Raw genomic sequence first — 14449 nt, forward strand, 5'->3', positions numbered from 1 at the left:
GCGCAAAAGGCAAGTCTTGTCCCATCAGCCTCGCCTCTGTCGCTCGTTACTGACTTTATTCGCAGACTTGGTGGTGCTCAACATTTGTGGTCCATAGTCTCTGTAGTTTTCCTGAATTCAATAATTGCATTCTCACACTTTCATCGTCGTGCTGTTCCTCGTTCGTCTGCCGGATGGCACAGCACTGCGATTGACGCCGCATCCTCAGGTAATGCTCGTATTCTCTTGGACAGCATGCTTGCGTCTTAACTCGTCAACGTCGCAGCATAGGCCACCAGAACCTGGCAGCGAGAGGATAGCGTCCAAGTGGTGGTCGTGGCAGGGCTGCGATTAAAAATCGAATCAATATTCACATGAAGTCGTCGCTGTTCCCATCCTTCCAAAAGTGTGTACAGATCTCCCTTTCATTCAGCCTCATCGTACTCCTCAAGCCTTCACCTCCTCGAAAGTACTTCACCAATCACTCCACAGTCTTCGTCCTCACCCTCTCCACCGGAACCTCCCCATTCTCGCTCTCACTGCCAGCATCAAGTCCACTCCGCGGCTTGCTCCCATCCCACTTCGCACTCGTAATCGGGTTGACGCCCAACACATACATCGTATCAATCTCCTCCAGCGAACGGTCTTTGCTCTCGATGACGAAGAAGAAGACGATGACCACAAGCGCTGCGCAGCATCCCGCGAAGACCAGGCCGTAGAGGTAAGAGATTTCTCCGACGATGAAGCGGGTGAAGAAGGACATTCTGGAGGAGTGTTGGTCAGCGGACGATACAAGATGGTGTTGGAGAAGATACTCACAAGAAGTTCCACAACCAATTACTCGCCGTCGCCAACGCCATACAAGGCGCACGGTAGCGAGTCGGGTACAACTCTCCAACGACAGCCCACACGAGAGGACCCCACGTCGTCGCGAAAGCCACGATGAAGAAGCAAGAGAACACAATCAGCACGTTGCCCGCAGTCTTGGTGCTCGCTTCGCTCGTAGCCGGTTCAAGCACATATTTGCCAACAAAGGAGTAGACCAGGAAGCACATCGTCATCCAAGCGGCGCCGACCATGAGCGCAGGACGACGGCCGCATTTTTGAACCACATAGAGGCCGCCGAAAGTGCAGATGACGTTGACGGTTCCGAGGATGATTTGCGAGACGTAAGGGTTTGCGAGGCCGACGCCGGAGAAGATTGTTGTTCCGTAGTAGAAGAAGAAGTTGGCACCGGTCAATTGCTGGCCAGCTTGGAGGGTGATGCCCAACAGCGTGCGGTACAGCATTCGCGGACCGGTGAAGATCTCATGCCACTTCGTCTCGGCGCCGGCTTTCTCCTCTTCTAGCTTGACTCGGATTTCGTTGATCTGGTCGTTGACATCTCGGCTGTCGATTTCCAGACCGGCAAGGCGGGCGATTGTGGCTCGAGCTTCCTCGACTCGGCCTTTGCGGTATGCGTAGCGGGGAGACTCGGGAAGGAAGAGGATTCCACCTCCGAGAATGAGCGCCCAGAGGAAGGAGAGGCCGTTGGGAATGCGCCACGATGCGCTGGTCGGTGTGGATTCGGTTCCGTAGTTTACCATTTCGGCGGTCCAGATTCCGAGGGTGATGAAGAGTTGGTAGGAGGCGACGAGAACACCGCGGATGATGGCGGGAGAGCTTTCGGATTGGTACCTGCGGTATGTTAGAAACGGCACAAAATTGCGGCAACGACCAGTATTTACATTGGTACCAAGACCGAGAGAGATCCAATTCCCAATCCATTGACGATGCGACCAATGGCAAACTGTGCCCAAACAGTCTGTGAAGAAATCTCAATCACTGTTCCAATACAGCAGAAGAACGCCGACAGTGAGATCGAAAGTCTCCTTCCGAATGAGTCGGCAATCTTTCCAGCGATCAAAGATCCAAACAAGCATCCAATGCAAAGGAATCCGGTGATGGAACCCTGCCTTACGGCCGAGAAGGTGTAAAATCCGTCATCCTGGAGAGCTCCAAATCTCCTCGCATAGTCCTCCATGGCGAAGAAGCCAGAGATCTGACCGCTGACATAGCCAAACATGAAACCTCCAATGGAGGCCACGAGACCGAGCCATACGGCGATGAAGGTGACTTTTTGATTGGCAATAGGAGTGGGACCGGCGGTCTCCAGCTGGTTGGCGTTCTCGGAGCGTTTGAGGAGTCCCATGTTGGCGATATAGGTGGGAGGGAACGGCTGGGGAAGGATTGTGAGGAAAAAGAAGAAGGAGAAAGGTTTGCGTTGTCTTTTAATGGCGGATGTAACGCCAGCGGGCTTAGACGGCTTACCTACCATGGTGACTTGCCGATGGAACTGTGGGTGCTAGACTAGGGTGACTGTGGGTGAGAATTGGGTTGACAGGCGTGACGGCGATGAACTTTCACGAAAGGACCCACTCGACCCACAGTTGCATTCTGCTTTTGCGGACGTATGGTTCGCGGCCCCACGACTCCAGTGCGAGGCTTTGGAGACTCCAAGAATCACCCTCCCTTCGTGGGAGAATAAGTCCGTCCCTTCAACGTTCCATGGTGGGGACGCAGAGTCCGAACCTGGAGCTTTCTTGCAATTTGTGATGGGGCTCATCGGCGCCTCGTTCTTTTCGATCTTTTCATGGTGGCGGAGATGGGCTATCTGCTATCACATGGCACTGTAGAGCACGGAGTCGCTGTAGATCCCCATGATCAGCTTCCTGTAGACAGATCTGTTCTTCGAGGCCTTTGTTTCCATCTGGCCGTCGGTGAGGGAACATCACTGTCAAAGATACGTCCATCAAAGCCTCGCCAGTACTCTCCATCTCGCAGCGCCGTGCATCCGCATTTCCGCCACCAGCGCTCCAGTGGAGCCTCCACATGGCGCATGAGATGGAAACAACGCACGTAAAGAAGTTTCTGCTCCGATGTTGATGGATCGAGTTCATCAAATGCAGGCGACGTTGACGGACAAGGAGCAAAAGCCTCGCACAAAGATCGACACCTAGGTCAGGGGTGGCGTCGGTCCGAGCCCTGTTTCCACAACCTTGTCGTCGATCATTGTCGAGACCTTCTTCAGCTCTTCGATGCGCAACAACTCGATGCGGACGATAAGATGACATGACCAGAGCTCATACTGCAGTGAGTAGGCTGGCTATCACGAGATAAACGGCTTCCCAAAGTAACCACAAGACCTCCCAAGCGAAGAGTGGATCCCGCTTCTCTCCTCCGAAAAATTCTACCGTACATACCGCCGCGAAGCCACCGATCTGGCGTCATATATGGATCTCCATCTTCACGACGACACGCAGACTAATCTAATCGCGGACCTTTTCCTCGTTCTCCTGCTCGTGAAACAGGTGATCCGGATGTAACGGAAGCGGCCCTGCGAAATCACTCTCCATTGAGTCTTGGGCTGTTTCACGAGGTCGGCGTCGGCGTACGCACGTATGCACGGAAGGCGATCTAGAATGGTAGTTCATGCAGAGAAGAGGCGAAGAAGCAAGTGGAGCCCGAGTCAAAGTTTGGCCCGTGGGACTTCATCTTTAGCGGAATTTTGGTCCGTTGGTATTACCCACCATGACCGTGTACACGCTACTCTTTTGTCGATAGTTCTCCTATGCCTTATCGATGCACACTCAGTGGTTGCTTGCAGCACGGGTTTTCGTGCATTTCAACACTCAAGACAGTATCAGCTAGTACAATCACTCCTCGCGGCCATCTTCTTCCCGATCGCATCGTGGTACGAGTCACTCCCACTCGGCTTCGCCAGAACTGATTCCCCTACCATGTGGAAACGACTTCAAAGGCGGTTTCACAGTCCCGCTCTGCCGGTCCGGCTACAACATCGACGCAAGACTCATGTTTTTCGATCCAAAGGCGTTCTATTCCGCTCGACACAAGCCACCAAAGCTTCGTAATGGTAACTCATCCAAGGCGTAGAACCATCACTAGCATTCATCGTAGACCAATGGTCCTGCCACATCTCCCCAAGCTTCGGATCGATGTTGACAAATGACCACAACCGACAGCTAGGATCGTCTCTGAGTCGTTTTCGAAGCTCTCTGACTCCCGAAGACTCGTCTTCGGGTACGTAAGGGCCAAGTTCCTTCGGGTGCAATTCTTCCTCATCTGTGAGAGTATAATTGTCGTTTACGATCGAGAGCTCTTCGAGAACTGGACGACAATAATGGAATTTTTGCAACATAGAATTCCATTCGAAGATTTCGTGCTCGTCTATTGGTCCATCGACTACTTTCTGTTAGCAAAGCCAATATGCTTCTTTTCGACGGGATCGTAACAAACGTGTATGACAATTTGTCAAGCCCAGTGATCTTAATTTCTGGCTGTGCGCATTGATGTATCTTCCCAGAGCAGGATCGAGGACGCAATTCTCCAATTCAAAATGCGTCAACTTTGGTAGATCCTCAGGCTTCAAAGGAATCGCAACGTGAGGTTTCTCGCCAGCCATGCCGATCGGAGTATTGACATCCGCCGCGAGCCTCAGCCGAGTCGCAGACTTGCAATGTGCGAAGAAGAAGTCGTTCGTTCGCTCCACGAAGTCGAGATATCCATCCGTGGTGGTCGATCGGAGGACACCGAGGCCTCCTTTATATCCAAAATCAGAGGCATGATACCCACCATGACCGCCCCAGAGTTCGATGTCCAGGTCATCCAGTCCTTCGATCAGAGTCCGCCATTCCGATGTGTAGAAAGTCGAACAGGCTTTGGGAAGTATGCTGCGTATCTCGAGTGTCTTCAGCCCGTGGCGAGCGGCGAGGGCGTGAAATGTCTCGTTGAGCAAGCCACGCCACATCCACTCTTCTTCTTTGACTGCGACATCGTCCTCGGTCTCCGGCGTGTCGGTAATGTGGACTCCCTCCGCGCCGAACACCATGTGCTCAAAGTTGCCGACGAAGAAAGACACTCTCACCTGGGATATATGTGAGAAGACATTTCCGCGCAGTATCTGACGTACAAGACCCGGAAGCCCCAGGCACGTATTCAGAATATCCCTATATTTGCTAAACTTCGAGACGAAGTGAATCTCAAACGCCAGCTTGTCTACTCGGTCTTCGTATCTGTGTAGAACGTCCCAGTTGTCGTCGCTCTCTTCTTCTCGATTCGTCACCTTAATACATTTGAAGAGTAAGGGAACGAGCATTTGATGTATCTGCCGGCTTGTCAAGCTCATGGACTTGACGGAGTTGAATGGCAGATGCTCGGCAATGCAGAGCACCAGCTCGGTCGGAAGAACTGTGAGTGTCGCCATTGTGCGTGAAGGGTTGACATCCATCGATCGAGAAGACGATGGGACCGGATGAAAAGAAAGGAAGGAGGGAACGCAAGCACGAATTCTGGAAAAGGAGATGACTGGGACCTGATGCCTCAGGCACATGAATCCGGTTCTCCAGTTGATGGTAGGATTGACGCCATGCATCAAATTTTCATGGCCGCTTTGTCTGCTTACCTCACTCCGGTGCCGTCCACGGGTCTTCGCCGCTTTCGTCAGCGGCCACGTTGCCTTTTGCAAATACTCCACGACCAACGGACTCTGCCAGATAATGTCAGCATGGTCCTTGTCGCGCGCGAAGAATCGTTGGAGTTGGACCTTCGCGGAAGCCGCAGACTGGCCATCGCGATGCGAGCTGCGTAACAATGATGCAGGAGAATCGGCAGAGTGTCTCGATGGCAGGAAAAGCGTCTTGACGGCAAGAGGCGATTCTACAACAGCCGCATCGCATCTGGGAGAACTTTGGTCCTCGACGGAAGCATTACCCGACATACCTTGCACATTGAGATGTCGTCTGACAGATGACATATTGCACCATGATAGCTGCTTACCTCATACACCAGATGAGGCTGTGAACGCATGTGAAAGACCAGCTAACCTTGCCTCAGATTATTGCTGATTGCTAGGGGTCCTGGACTGTCTGGACCAATCCGCCTTGTGTAGACCCTGCTGGCCCCAACTGTAAACTGGGAAAGCGTTGTTCTCTTCGAAATGCCAACCAGCTATACCCTGTAGGGATCCTGCTTATAATTAGGGGCCAAGTCTGCTGTCGAAAACCTCGATGACACGTTCGAATCTTCGCAGTGCGGCTGCTCATCGTTTCGTCCGATCGAGCTCACAAGCAGGAGTCAATGCTAGCCTTCGTGCAGCTACGTCTCGCGACCGATCTCACTGCCAGAAATATCGCCGACCCGCCGATTCAGTCCGGAAGCCCTTGGCTTGCGACCGCAGAGATGCTCGCAAGCTTCTCACCGCATGTGGCATACAACATCCCGAATCGAAACCAAGTATCCGTGGGGCCTGGTAATCTTCCATCCTTATTCCGCGAAGCGATCAACCACGCCGCTGAGCATCACCCTACACTCTTCGAAGCGAAACGAAGGCCATCTACCCTATTCAACGCACCACCGCCATCGCCTGGTATGGATTACAACAACAGAATGTTCCTGCCTGACGCAACTCGAACGATTAGCACCCCTCCCCCCACCGCGGTCTCCCAGGGCCTCCAGACTGCGACCAACAACCTAAGACAAAGTAATACGGACTATCAGCTATTACTCGCCGAAACCCGCAAAGAGCTTGCCGAAGCCAAGCACCAGCTCGATAGAGTCAGTGCTGCAGGTGAGGCCCTGAACGAGAAACTCAAGCAAACAAAGGCCGAAGTCCGCAAGCTTACGAAATGGAAATTCGTGTTGCCGCGATTCGAGATGCCAGTTAAAGAGGCCACGCCTCCGCCACCGATCGATCGGACCTGGAAATTTCTCAAACCTGGTGATGAGGGCTATGTCGATATGTCGGACGAATCCCACTCTGGCGACGCTGTGAGATTAGAAGACGATCTTGAGGTCCTGCGACGGGCGTCAGACTACGGGGAGATGGAGAGGATCGGGACGCAGCGGGAGTGGCAGCTTTGTGAAATTAGTGATGTTTGGCCGAATCCTGGTTTCCCGTGGCTTCGTGGCGAGACGCCGCCAGTGGAGGTTGATGTGGAGGAGGATGAAGCAACGCAAGACCAAAGCTGGGAGGATCCAGAGAGCAGTGAGCATGCTTTGGAAAGTACGGTCAAGATGGAAAGCACGATCACGGTCGAGATGAAAAGTACGGTCGAAATCGTGAATGACCGAGATGACGGGAAGGACGTTGAAGTCGGGAAGGACGTTGAAGTCGGGAAGGACGTTGAAGTCGAGGACAGGAACCTCCGCAGATCCAACCACGGCAAGAGGCCACAGCGATCCCTATCACCGCAAACAGACCCGGACTCAGCCTACCACCGCGCCAGCCACTCTTCTTGGTACGATCACTATTCCTCCTACTCCTCCTCTCCTCGCCCCTTCAAACGAATCAGATCCCACGAGCCGATGATGCGCGACGCATACATAGCCGCCGACCACGAAGTCGACACCTACCTCCCCGACTACGCTCGGTCTTCGAAGCGTGTAAACCAGAGTATCTGCATCCACTGCTGGACCACGGATCGAGGCTGCGATTCTCTTGCTCCGTGCCTGGCATGCGCGGAGGATAATGTGAAATGCGTTCGTATTCAGTGTAAAGATGGTGCGAAGTGTCGGCATGCCAGGTGTGCGTTATTGCATGAGGGTGATTGGGAGGATGAGGATTTACTGGAGTTGAATATTGTTGATGGGGCGATGGGGAGGGATTCTTCTGGGCCTTGGTTTAAGATGGTGGAGTAGAAGTGGCGTGGAGGGCTGACCGCCATTGGTATGGAACTCTGCTCGCTCAATGCAACGTCAGAGCACTGGATTGGGACTGAGAAGATTCTGTACAGAGATGAAGTTTCGAAACAAATGCCGTCGACGATTTTGCTCTGCGCTGCCTGTTCCGACGACTGACTCAAAACTCCTCGTGGCTATGACGGAGGTCCAAATATATGTGCTGGGCCATGCTGACCACAACCTCAGTCGGTATGCTCGAAAGCGATCTGCTTGGCTGCTGAGAGTGAACGGAGAGGAGAAAGAAGCACGAATGGAAAAATCTTAAGCAGCACTTTCTGGCTGTTGTGAGGGCCATCACGGGACAGGGTGCGAGCAGACAGCGGAACTGCTCGCCGAGTGAATGATATTTCCTGGTAGCATTTCCGTCTGTCGGGCTTCTTCATCGTGAACGATAGCGCGCCGGCGAATGAGAGTCCTAGTAGCTGTGCCTGGTACTGAGGTCCTGAATTCCAGACCTGCAAAGCAATCCCCCACTCCCACTCTTTCTCGCCCTGTCTCTCCCACAATGCACCATTGTCCGAGCCATTCCCTGAGTCGAGCGAGGGAACCAGCAAGAGAGACGCAACTAAATGCAGGTGAAGTGTATGAGAGTGCACAGGTCCCGGTAGTCGGTCCGAATCATGCTCCGTTGCCAGAGCCCTCTCTGTTCTGTCTCACGAGCACCATCAACTCATCGTACTTATCCTGATCCTGGCCCATCTTGTTGTTCGTCACAATTTCTGCAAGGTCATGTACAATCACGCCGCTGTCGGGGTCCAGCTTTGCGTACACCCATAGCCGACGGTTCGGATCGTCTAGAAGTTGTCTGCGAATGTCTTTGACGTCCTCCGATTCTTGGCCACTCACTAGGATGGCGGGTCCTTGATCGTCTGAGTGAGCTTCCTCGGACTCTGTGACTGTGGCGTTGTCGGTCGTCACTGTCAACTCTTCAAGGACTGGACGGCGGATGAGGAAGTGGTAGAAGAACAACTCCCATGTGTAGTATGGAAGGTGAAGTAAGGGGCGGCCTGTAGTCTGTCAGCGATTGTGATTCGTTCTGGAGAGGGCATGTCGCAGCCACACCTGCGAAGCAGCTCTTCAGCCTGAGTACTTTCAGCTGTTGACTGTGATCGCCAAGGAAGCGGCACAGGGCCTTGTCGATGAGGCAATTTTCTAACTCGAGATGTAGTAGTTTTGGCATGCTGACGTACTGAAATGGGTTCAGCCTCCGAACTCGACCGGACCCAGCGATGGGTCCGCTGATGTCTGCTACCAGCTTGACTCGCGTCATAGAGTCTCCGTCCACGAAGAAATTGAGTCCCACAATGTCGAGGAAGTCGCTATATCCCCCTCTGACGCTCGACTGCCGGCCAATATCAATGTTGTGGCCTGTCCAGAGATGGATCTCGACCTCTTCGAGGTGAGAAACGAGTTTCCACCACTTGAGAGTGTGGAAAGTTGAGCAATCTCGTGGGATCAAATCATGTAGCTCTAGTGTCCTCAAACCCTTTCGAGTGGCCAACGCTCCAAAAGCTTGGTTCAGAGTGGCTCGCCACGGCCACAGCTGCTCTTCCGCACGTGTCTCACTTGAAGGCTCCAGTCTCTTGTACACGGGGTTGGCTTTGCCACCGAACACTTCATGTCCGAAGTCACCAATGAAGAAAGCAACTCTCAATCGGGACACATGAGGAAGTATACTTCCATCCAACAGCTGCTGCGCCTGGGCCGTGATGGAACGTGCCGGTGGGTAGCGTTCAGATGTACGTCCTGGTGGCCACAAGTCGTCATGATCGTCGTCTTCTTGTCCGGGTATGGAATGTAGCTCAAAAGCCAGCTTCTCCACCTTGCGTCCATACTTCTCGACGACCGTGCTGATGATGTCGCAATCTTCTCTGCGGTTGGTGAAGCGGACACAACGGAAAAGATCTGGTGATAGAGTCCTGTGCAGTTGCCAATTCACAATGCTCAGTGACTTGATAGCCTCGAACGGCAGACGCTCTGTGATGCCGAGGAGGAGCTCCGTCGGCAGCTCGAGCAGGAGTGTTGTCATCGTCCGGAGAGCTCAGCGCGCTGGCTGGTGGACGAAAAGAGTTGACGGGTCCGGTGGAACGTTGTTGAAATCGTCCGCTTTGGTAGACTGGGTTGCCTAATTGAAGGACGGCTCAGGACAAGAAGTGGAGGACGACTTAGGAGATGAAGTGAATGACGACTCAGGAGAAGGAAGGAGGTCCCATTGAAAACGGCGACTGAATGGGTGTGTGATGACTCAGCATGTCTTGCCTCAGGCAACAATAAAAAAGACCAGAAGTAGAGGCGGATATCGCTGGTCGCTGGAATACACTCGGTCGTCCAGCATACTTTGATCTTGAGCGTTGCTTTCCAAGCATGATGGACAATGAGAAAGGGGGATGGAGCGGAGTCGCAGGCGATGAGCGTGTGGAGAAACGACTCCTGAACGCACACGCCTGTGCAGAGATGATGCCTTTCGAGCCCGGAGTCTAGAACCGTGCGGGTCTGTCCCGATCGCTTACCTTCCAGGTCTGGAAGACCACTGCTATGCTGCAAGATCATGGTCAACAGGCGCGAATGAAGTTCGATGAAGAACACTCACATTAGCCGATGCTGCTCGCTTCTCCGTCTGGCTCGTCGATCCGCAGACATGAAGCCTAGCGAAGCCATCGAATGAAGCTTTTGTTCGTATCTGCCGAATCTACAAGGCCCCGGCCACGACCACCAAACATCGAGTCCGGACACCTTGTCCGCATCCTCGACTTCCCCATCATCCAGCTATTTTCCTTTCCCTTAAAAAGCCACCCTCCCCCTCATCTCCTGCACCTTCTTCTCGACCTCCTTCACACTGCGATCCACCTCCGCAGCAATCTTCCCCTTGACATCCTCCCTCAACCCAAGGTATCTCTCGCAAAGGTCCCCATCAATCACACCTTTCACCGGCACGTAATAGCTTCGATACATCAAATGGTCCCTGCCCGCAAGCGGCGGATCCTCTTGCCTCATCTGCGACTCCAATGCCGTGAAGAACTCCACGTCCTCCCTTGAGACAAAGGGTACGAGCATACCCAGCGTTCCTTGTAGTCCACTCCAGAAGATGACCTCAGCTCCACCCGCGACGAGGGAGGTGCGTTGCAGGGAGGTGGGGATGTCGTTGGCGAAGAAATGAGACCTCAGTTCGAGGCGGTACGGCGCACCACCGAGGTAGGAGCGTTCATTCATGATGTACCCGCCTGCGCCATCTTCGTCGGCCTCAGTGGACGTCGCTTCGGGACAGCGCACGACCCACAGATTGCCGAACTTGTCCGCGCCCGCAACGGTTTCGTAGTCAACAAGGGCGGTGGCGGTAGTCCAGCGTTGGATCGTGTCGTCGACGAAAGGGATGAGACGGTTGAAGGCAGGTTTGTACACGACGTATGTTACGCTTTCGGAGACGTCGGCGCAGATGAGGCGGTTGCCGACGGAGGTGATGTGGGTGATGAGGTTGGGAACAGCGGTGCCGCGGGCTTTGCGGAGGAGATGTTTCATGCCCATGTCGTAGATGAAGAGTTCGTTGCCAACGCCGAGGGCGAGGCGGCCGTTGAATTTGCAAAGGGCGTAGATGGGGCTATCGAATTGGGTGCGGTGGACGAATTCGAGTTTGGTGCCTTCTTCGAGGAGGCGGTAGATGTGGACGAAGCCGGTGGAGGGTTGGGAGGTGCCGGGAGACATGTGTTGGCCTGTACCGACGGCGAGGAATACTTCGTCTTGACGGGAAGTGAAGGGGACGCAGGCGATGCAGAGTGCGGCCTCGTTTTCGCCAAGCTCGATGGTGTGGGTGACTGCTTTTTGTGTGATAGGGTCGATTGCTTGTATGCAAGACGCCCAGTGGCCGGTGCCCCGGGACACACCGAGGTGTTTCTCCAATGCGGTGGCCTCTTCGTCATCGTCTATTGACTTGCCTCGTAGCTGGTCTCGCATGGCTTTTGATAATGTGTTGCCATCCGCTTGTGCTGTATACCAGATGGGGTAGAGAGGGTTGCGATCCATGGCGCGAGGTGTGTAGTTGAGGTCGATTGTGGAGGATGAGAGCCGTCCTTCGATGGAGGGTACTTGCATGATCAGGAGGGAAGAGCCTTGAATAGCACAGAGGCCGACCAGATCAGGGCTGATGAATGATCTTGCCGCTTCGATTGGCTCAGCAATGAGAGGCGTGACTGTGTACTGCTGGCTCTGCGGGTGATTGTAACCAAGCCATGGTCGGCTTGAGCATGCGAGGACGCACTCTTGGTCATTGATCTCGACGGGACATAACCGGGGAGGCCGAGTGCCCAAGAATTTCGTCCGTACATCACCGAGCTCGCCAGTTGTCTCGTCGATGACTGCTCGGAGGTACAGACCGGACTGGAGACCGATGTGCACCACATTGACGTATGAATTCGATGAAGGATCATGCATCTCGACCACCTCAAGCGATGTTGGAACGGCCGAAAGAGCTTGCACACTGCGTGGCTCTAACGGCGAATCCAGCTCGATGCTGAGGACGCGAATTGTGCAGTCATCACACCCCACGACTGCATACTTTGCTTGCTGTCGACCCTTCGGTGTCCGGCCGACAGACAGCGCAGTCACCTTGCCACTCATTTCTGGCATCTCCTCAAGCTGCACAAGGATGCCATCGTCTTGCATAAAGAAGAAGGCAAGCTCGGCAGAGCTCAATGCCAGGAGTAGTTGGCGCTCGTTTGCTGATGCGACGACCACAGTGCGATGTGCGGGTGTTGGCCACTCGTTGAGTGCGCCAGATTCCAGGATGCTTCGAATACCGCGAGCGTGTACTTGAACGAGTGTCGCGTCGCCCATTTGTTGCGCATGGACTGTTGCGCGGTTTTCCAGAAAGCTGGAGTTCTCGATCTGCTCGACCGAATCGCCGATGGAACATGCGATTGTGAGATCGCCATAGCTACTGCTGAGGAGGAGGTATCGATGGAATTCATCCGTGGATCGATGTTTGAATGTCCAGATGTTGTCATAAGGCACATTGCCCATGCTGTTGTTGATGATCTCCTCCACGTTCAGACCGTGACGGATCGTCTTGAACTGACTCTTATTGCCTGTGCCTTGGATTGCGTAGATTTGCGGAGCATCTTCACTGGTGAGGTTGTCCACTTTCGTCTTGATCAGTGGGTGTAACCCTGGAACGTCGCAGGCGACGTGGGTCATCGTCAGTTCTCTCGGCTGGAAGTATGTCGGATCTGTGGGATCTTGTGGATCGGATGGAACACCGTCGGAGGTAAAGGTGTTGTGGGGTTCAAAGTCTGGATCATCGGCCAAATCGTCGACGTGAAGGAGATGGCTGTTGCCGTTCTCAGTGGCAATGTAGAGGTAGCCCTTCTTCAAGAGAAGCATTTGGCGGGCGATCGGAAATGTGTCGTAGTATTTCATGACGATTGCTGAAGGTCTCGCGGTCTGGCGGCCTTGGTCGTCCAGCTCCATTTGCATGTTCAGCTTAAAGACATCGCCGTCTTCTGTCTGCAAGAAAAAGAAGAATTCGTGTCTCGTCTTGGCCAGGTGCAAGCAGTATGCGACAATCGTCCTCTTCCGCGCCGAGTCCTCGGTTGGGCCGTTCCTTCGAGGTATCGTAATCGAGAGAGCAGGATGTTTGTCGTGGCGATAGTAGATGCGATCCTCCGCGCAGACCAGCACTCCTGATGGTCCGTCTTGTCCTCCAGGTACACCAATAATCATATTCGCTGTGTAGTCCACTGTGTCGGTCCAGCTCTTGACCACATGATTCAGCCCCATGTCCACCGTATAGTACACCAATTGCTTTTCCCTCCTCTTGAACGCATCTCCGCTCGGATCAGCCTCCGCTTCTGTGTACTCGACTTCCAATGCCGCAAAGATCGGAGCGTCCCAGCCAGTGTCCAGCGCGCATATTCCGAAACATAGACTGCCCATCTGGTTGGCCTCGTGAGGACTCGATATGATAATGTTGCCGTCGGCATGGCGATTCAACATGTAGACCACCTTGTTCTTCTCCACGCTTGCCAACATGATACATCTCCCTCGACTGTCGCTCGCCAGGTAGTGTCCAGGAATCGTTCGACGGATTCCAGATTTGCCATATGTCTCGAGGTGGACTCGCTTGAAATTTTGCTTGTCGGCATCGTACGTGAGCATTGTTACACGGCCAGAGTCGGATGAAACGACCAATTGATCTGCGGGAGGTTGTCAATGTGGCTGTCATGGCATTGAGGAGAAGACGATTGCGAGCGCATAATCGCTGTCTCGCGGCGATCAAGCTGCTGCATCTTTGCAATCACTATGCGATCTCGCGCAGTGGTAGGAAGAAAGTTATGAACTCACCAGTAGCAGTTCCAGGAATACGGAAAGCGGCCACACCGCGCACGATCCCAAACACATTCTGATCGCATACTGTGACAATGCTACGCTCGGTTCTGTCGGCGCTTTCCACGATCCGGTGGAGAAGAATGTGCTCGCCGCGTGCCTCGAAGATTTGCTGATCGGTCGCTTTGAGTCCGGGGATCGCATTGCAGGTGACAGCGTGGGTTGGAGCGGAGGGAGCTTCTACAGTGAGGGCATAGAATGCCTGGGTCATCTGAGTGTTGGCCATGGCGGCCGGAAATGCGTGAGCTGGACCAGAGCAGCGTGTTGTTGAAGTTCAGCTCAGCTTTTCGTCGTCGATCTGCTTCATCAATAATTTGAAGGTTGGAGGGGGAGAGGTCTCGAATTATTGCTGCATGAC

General features: G+C 53.8%; 3 protein-coding genes across 3 annotated transcripts; all 3 read right to left on the reverse strand.

Annotated features, from left to right (window-relative positions):
* Positions 1 to 326: 326 nt before the first annotated feature.
* On the reverse strand, positions 327 to 2201 carry MYCGRDRAFT_69117 (uncharacterized protein; the record flags this gene model as incomplete). The annotated part of the gene is made up of 3 exons (XM_003855216.1): positions 327 to 743; positions 799 to 1656; positions 1707 to 2201. 3 exons carry the CDS (start codon positions 2168 to 2170, stop codon positions 461 to 463), a joined length of 1605 nt encoding a protein of 534 aa, XP_003855264.1.
* A 2030-nt stretch (positions 2202 to 4231) lies between these two features.
* Positions 4232 to 5801, reverse strand: MYCGRDRAFT_91236 (uncharacterized protein; the record flags this gene model as incomplete). Its single annotated transcript, XM_003855215.1, has 4 exons — positions 4232 to 4822; positions 4949 to 5101; positions 5441 to 5618; positions 5758 to 5801. The coding sequence occupies 4 exons, from the start codon at positions 5799 to 5801 to the stop codon at positions 4232 to 4234; spliced, it is 966 nt and encodes a 321-aa protein (XP_003855263.1).
* Positions 5802 to 10497: 4696 nt separating this feature from the next.
* On the reverse strand, positions 10498 to 14302 carry MYCGRDRAFT_69118 (uncharacterized protein; the record flags this gene model as incomplete). The annotated part of the gene is made up of 2 exons (XM_003855214.1): positions 10498 to 13901; positions 14050 to 14302. 2 exons carry the CDS (start codon positions 14300 to 14302, stop codon positions 10498 to 10500), a joined length of 3657 nt encoding a protein of 1218 aa, XP_003855262.1.
* Positions 14303 to 14449: the final 147 nt, after the last annotated feature.

This window comes from Zymoseptoria tritici, chromosome 2, assembly GCF_000219625.1.
Source record: "Zymoseptoria tritici IPO323 chromosome 2, whole genome shotgun sequence".
Classification (NCBI taxonomy): Eukaryota; Fungi; Ascomycota; class Dothideomycetes; order Mycosphaerellales; family Mycosphaerellaceae; genus Zymoseptoria; species Zymoseptoria tritici.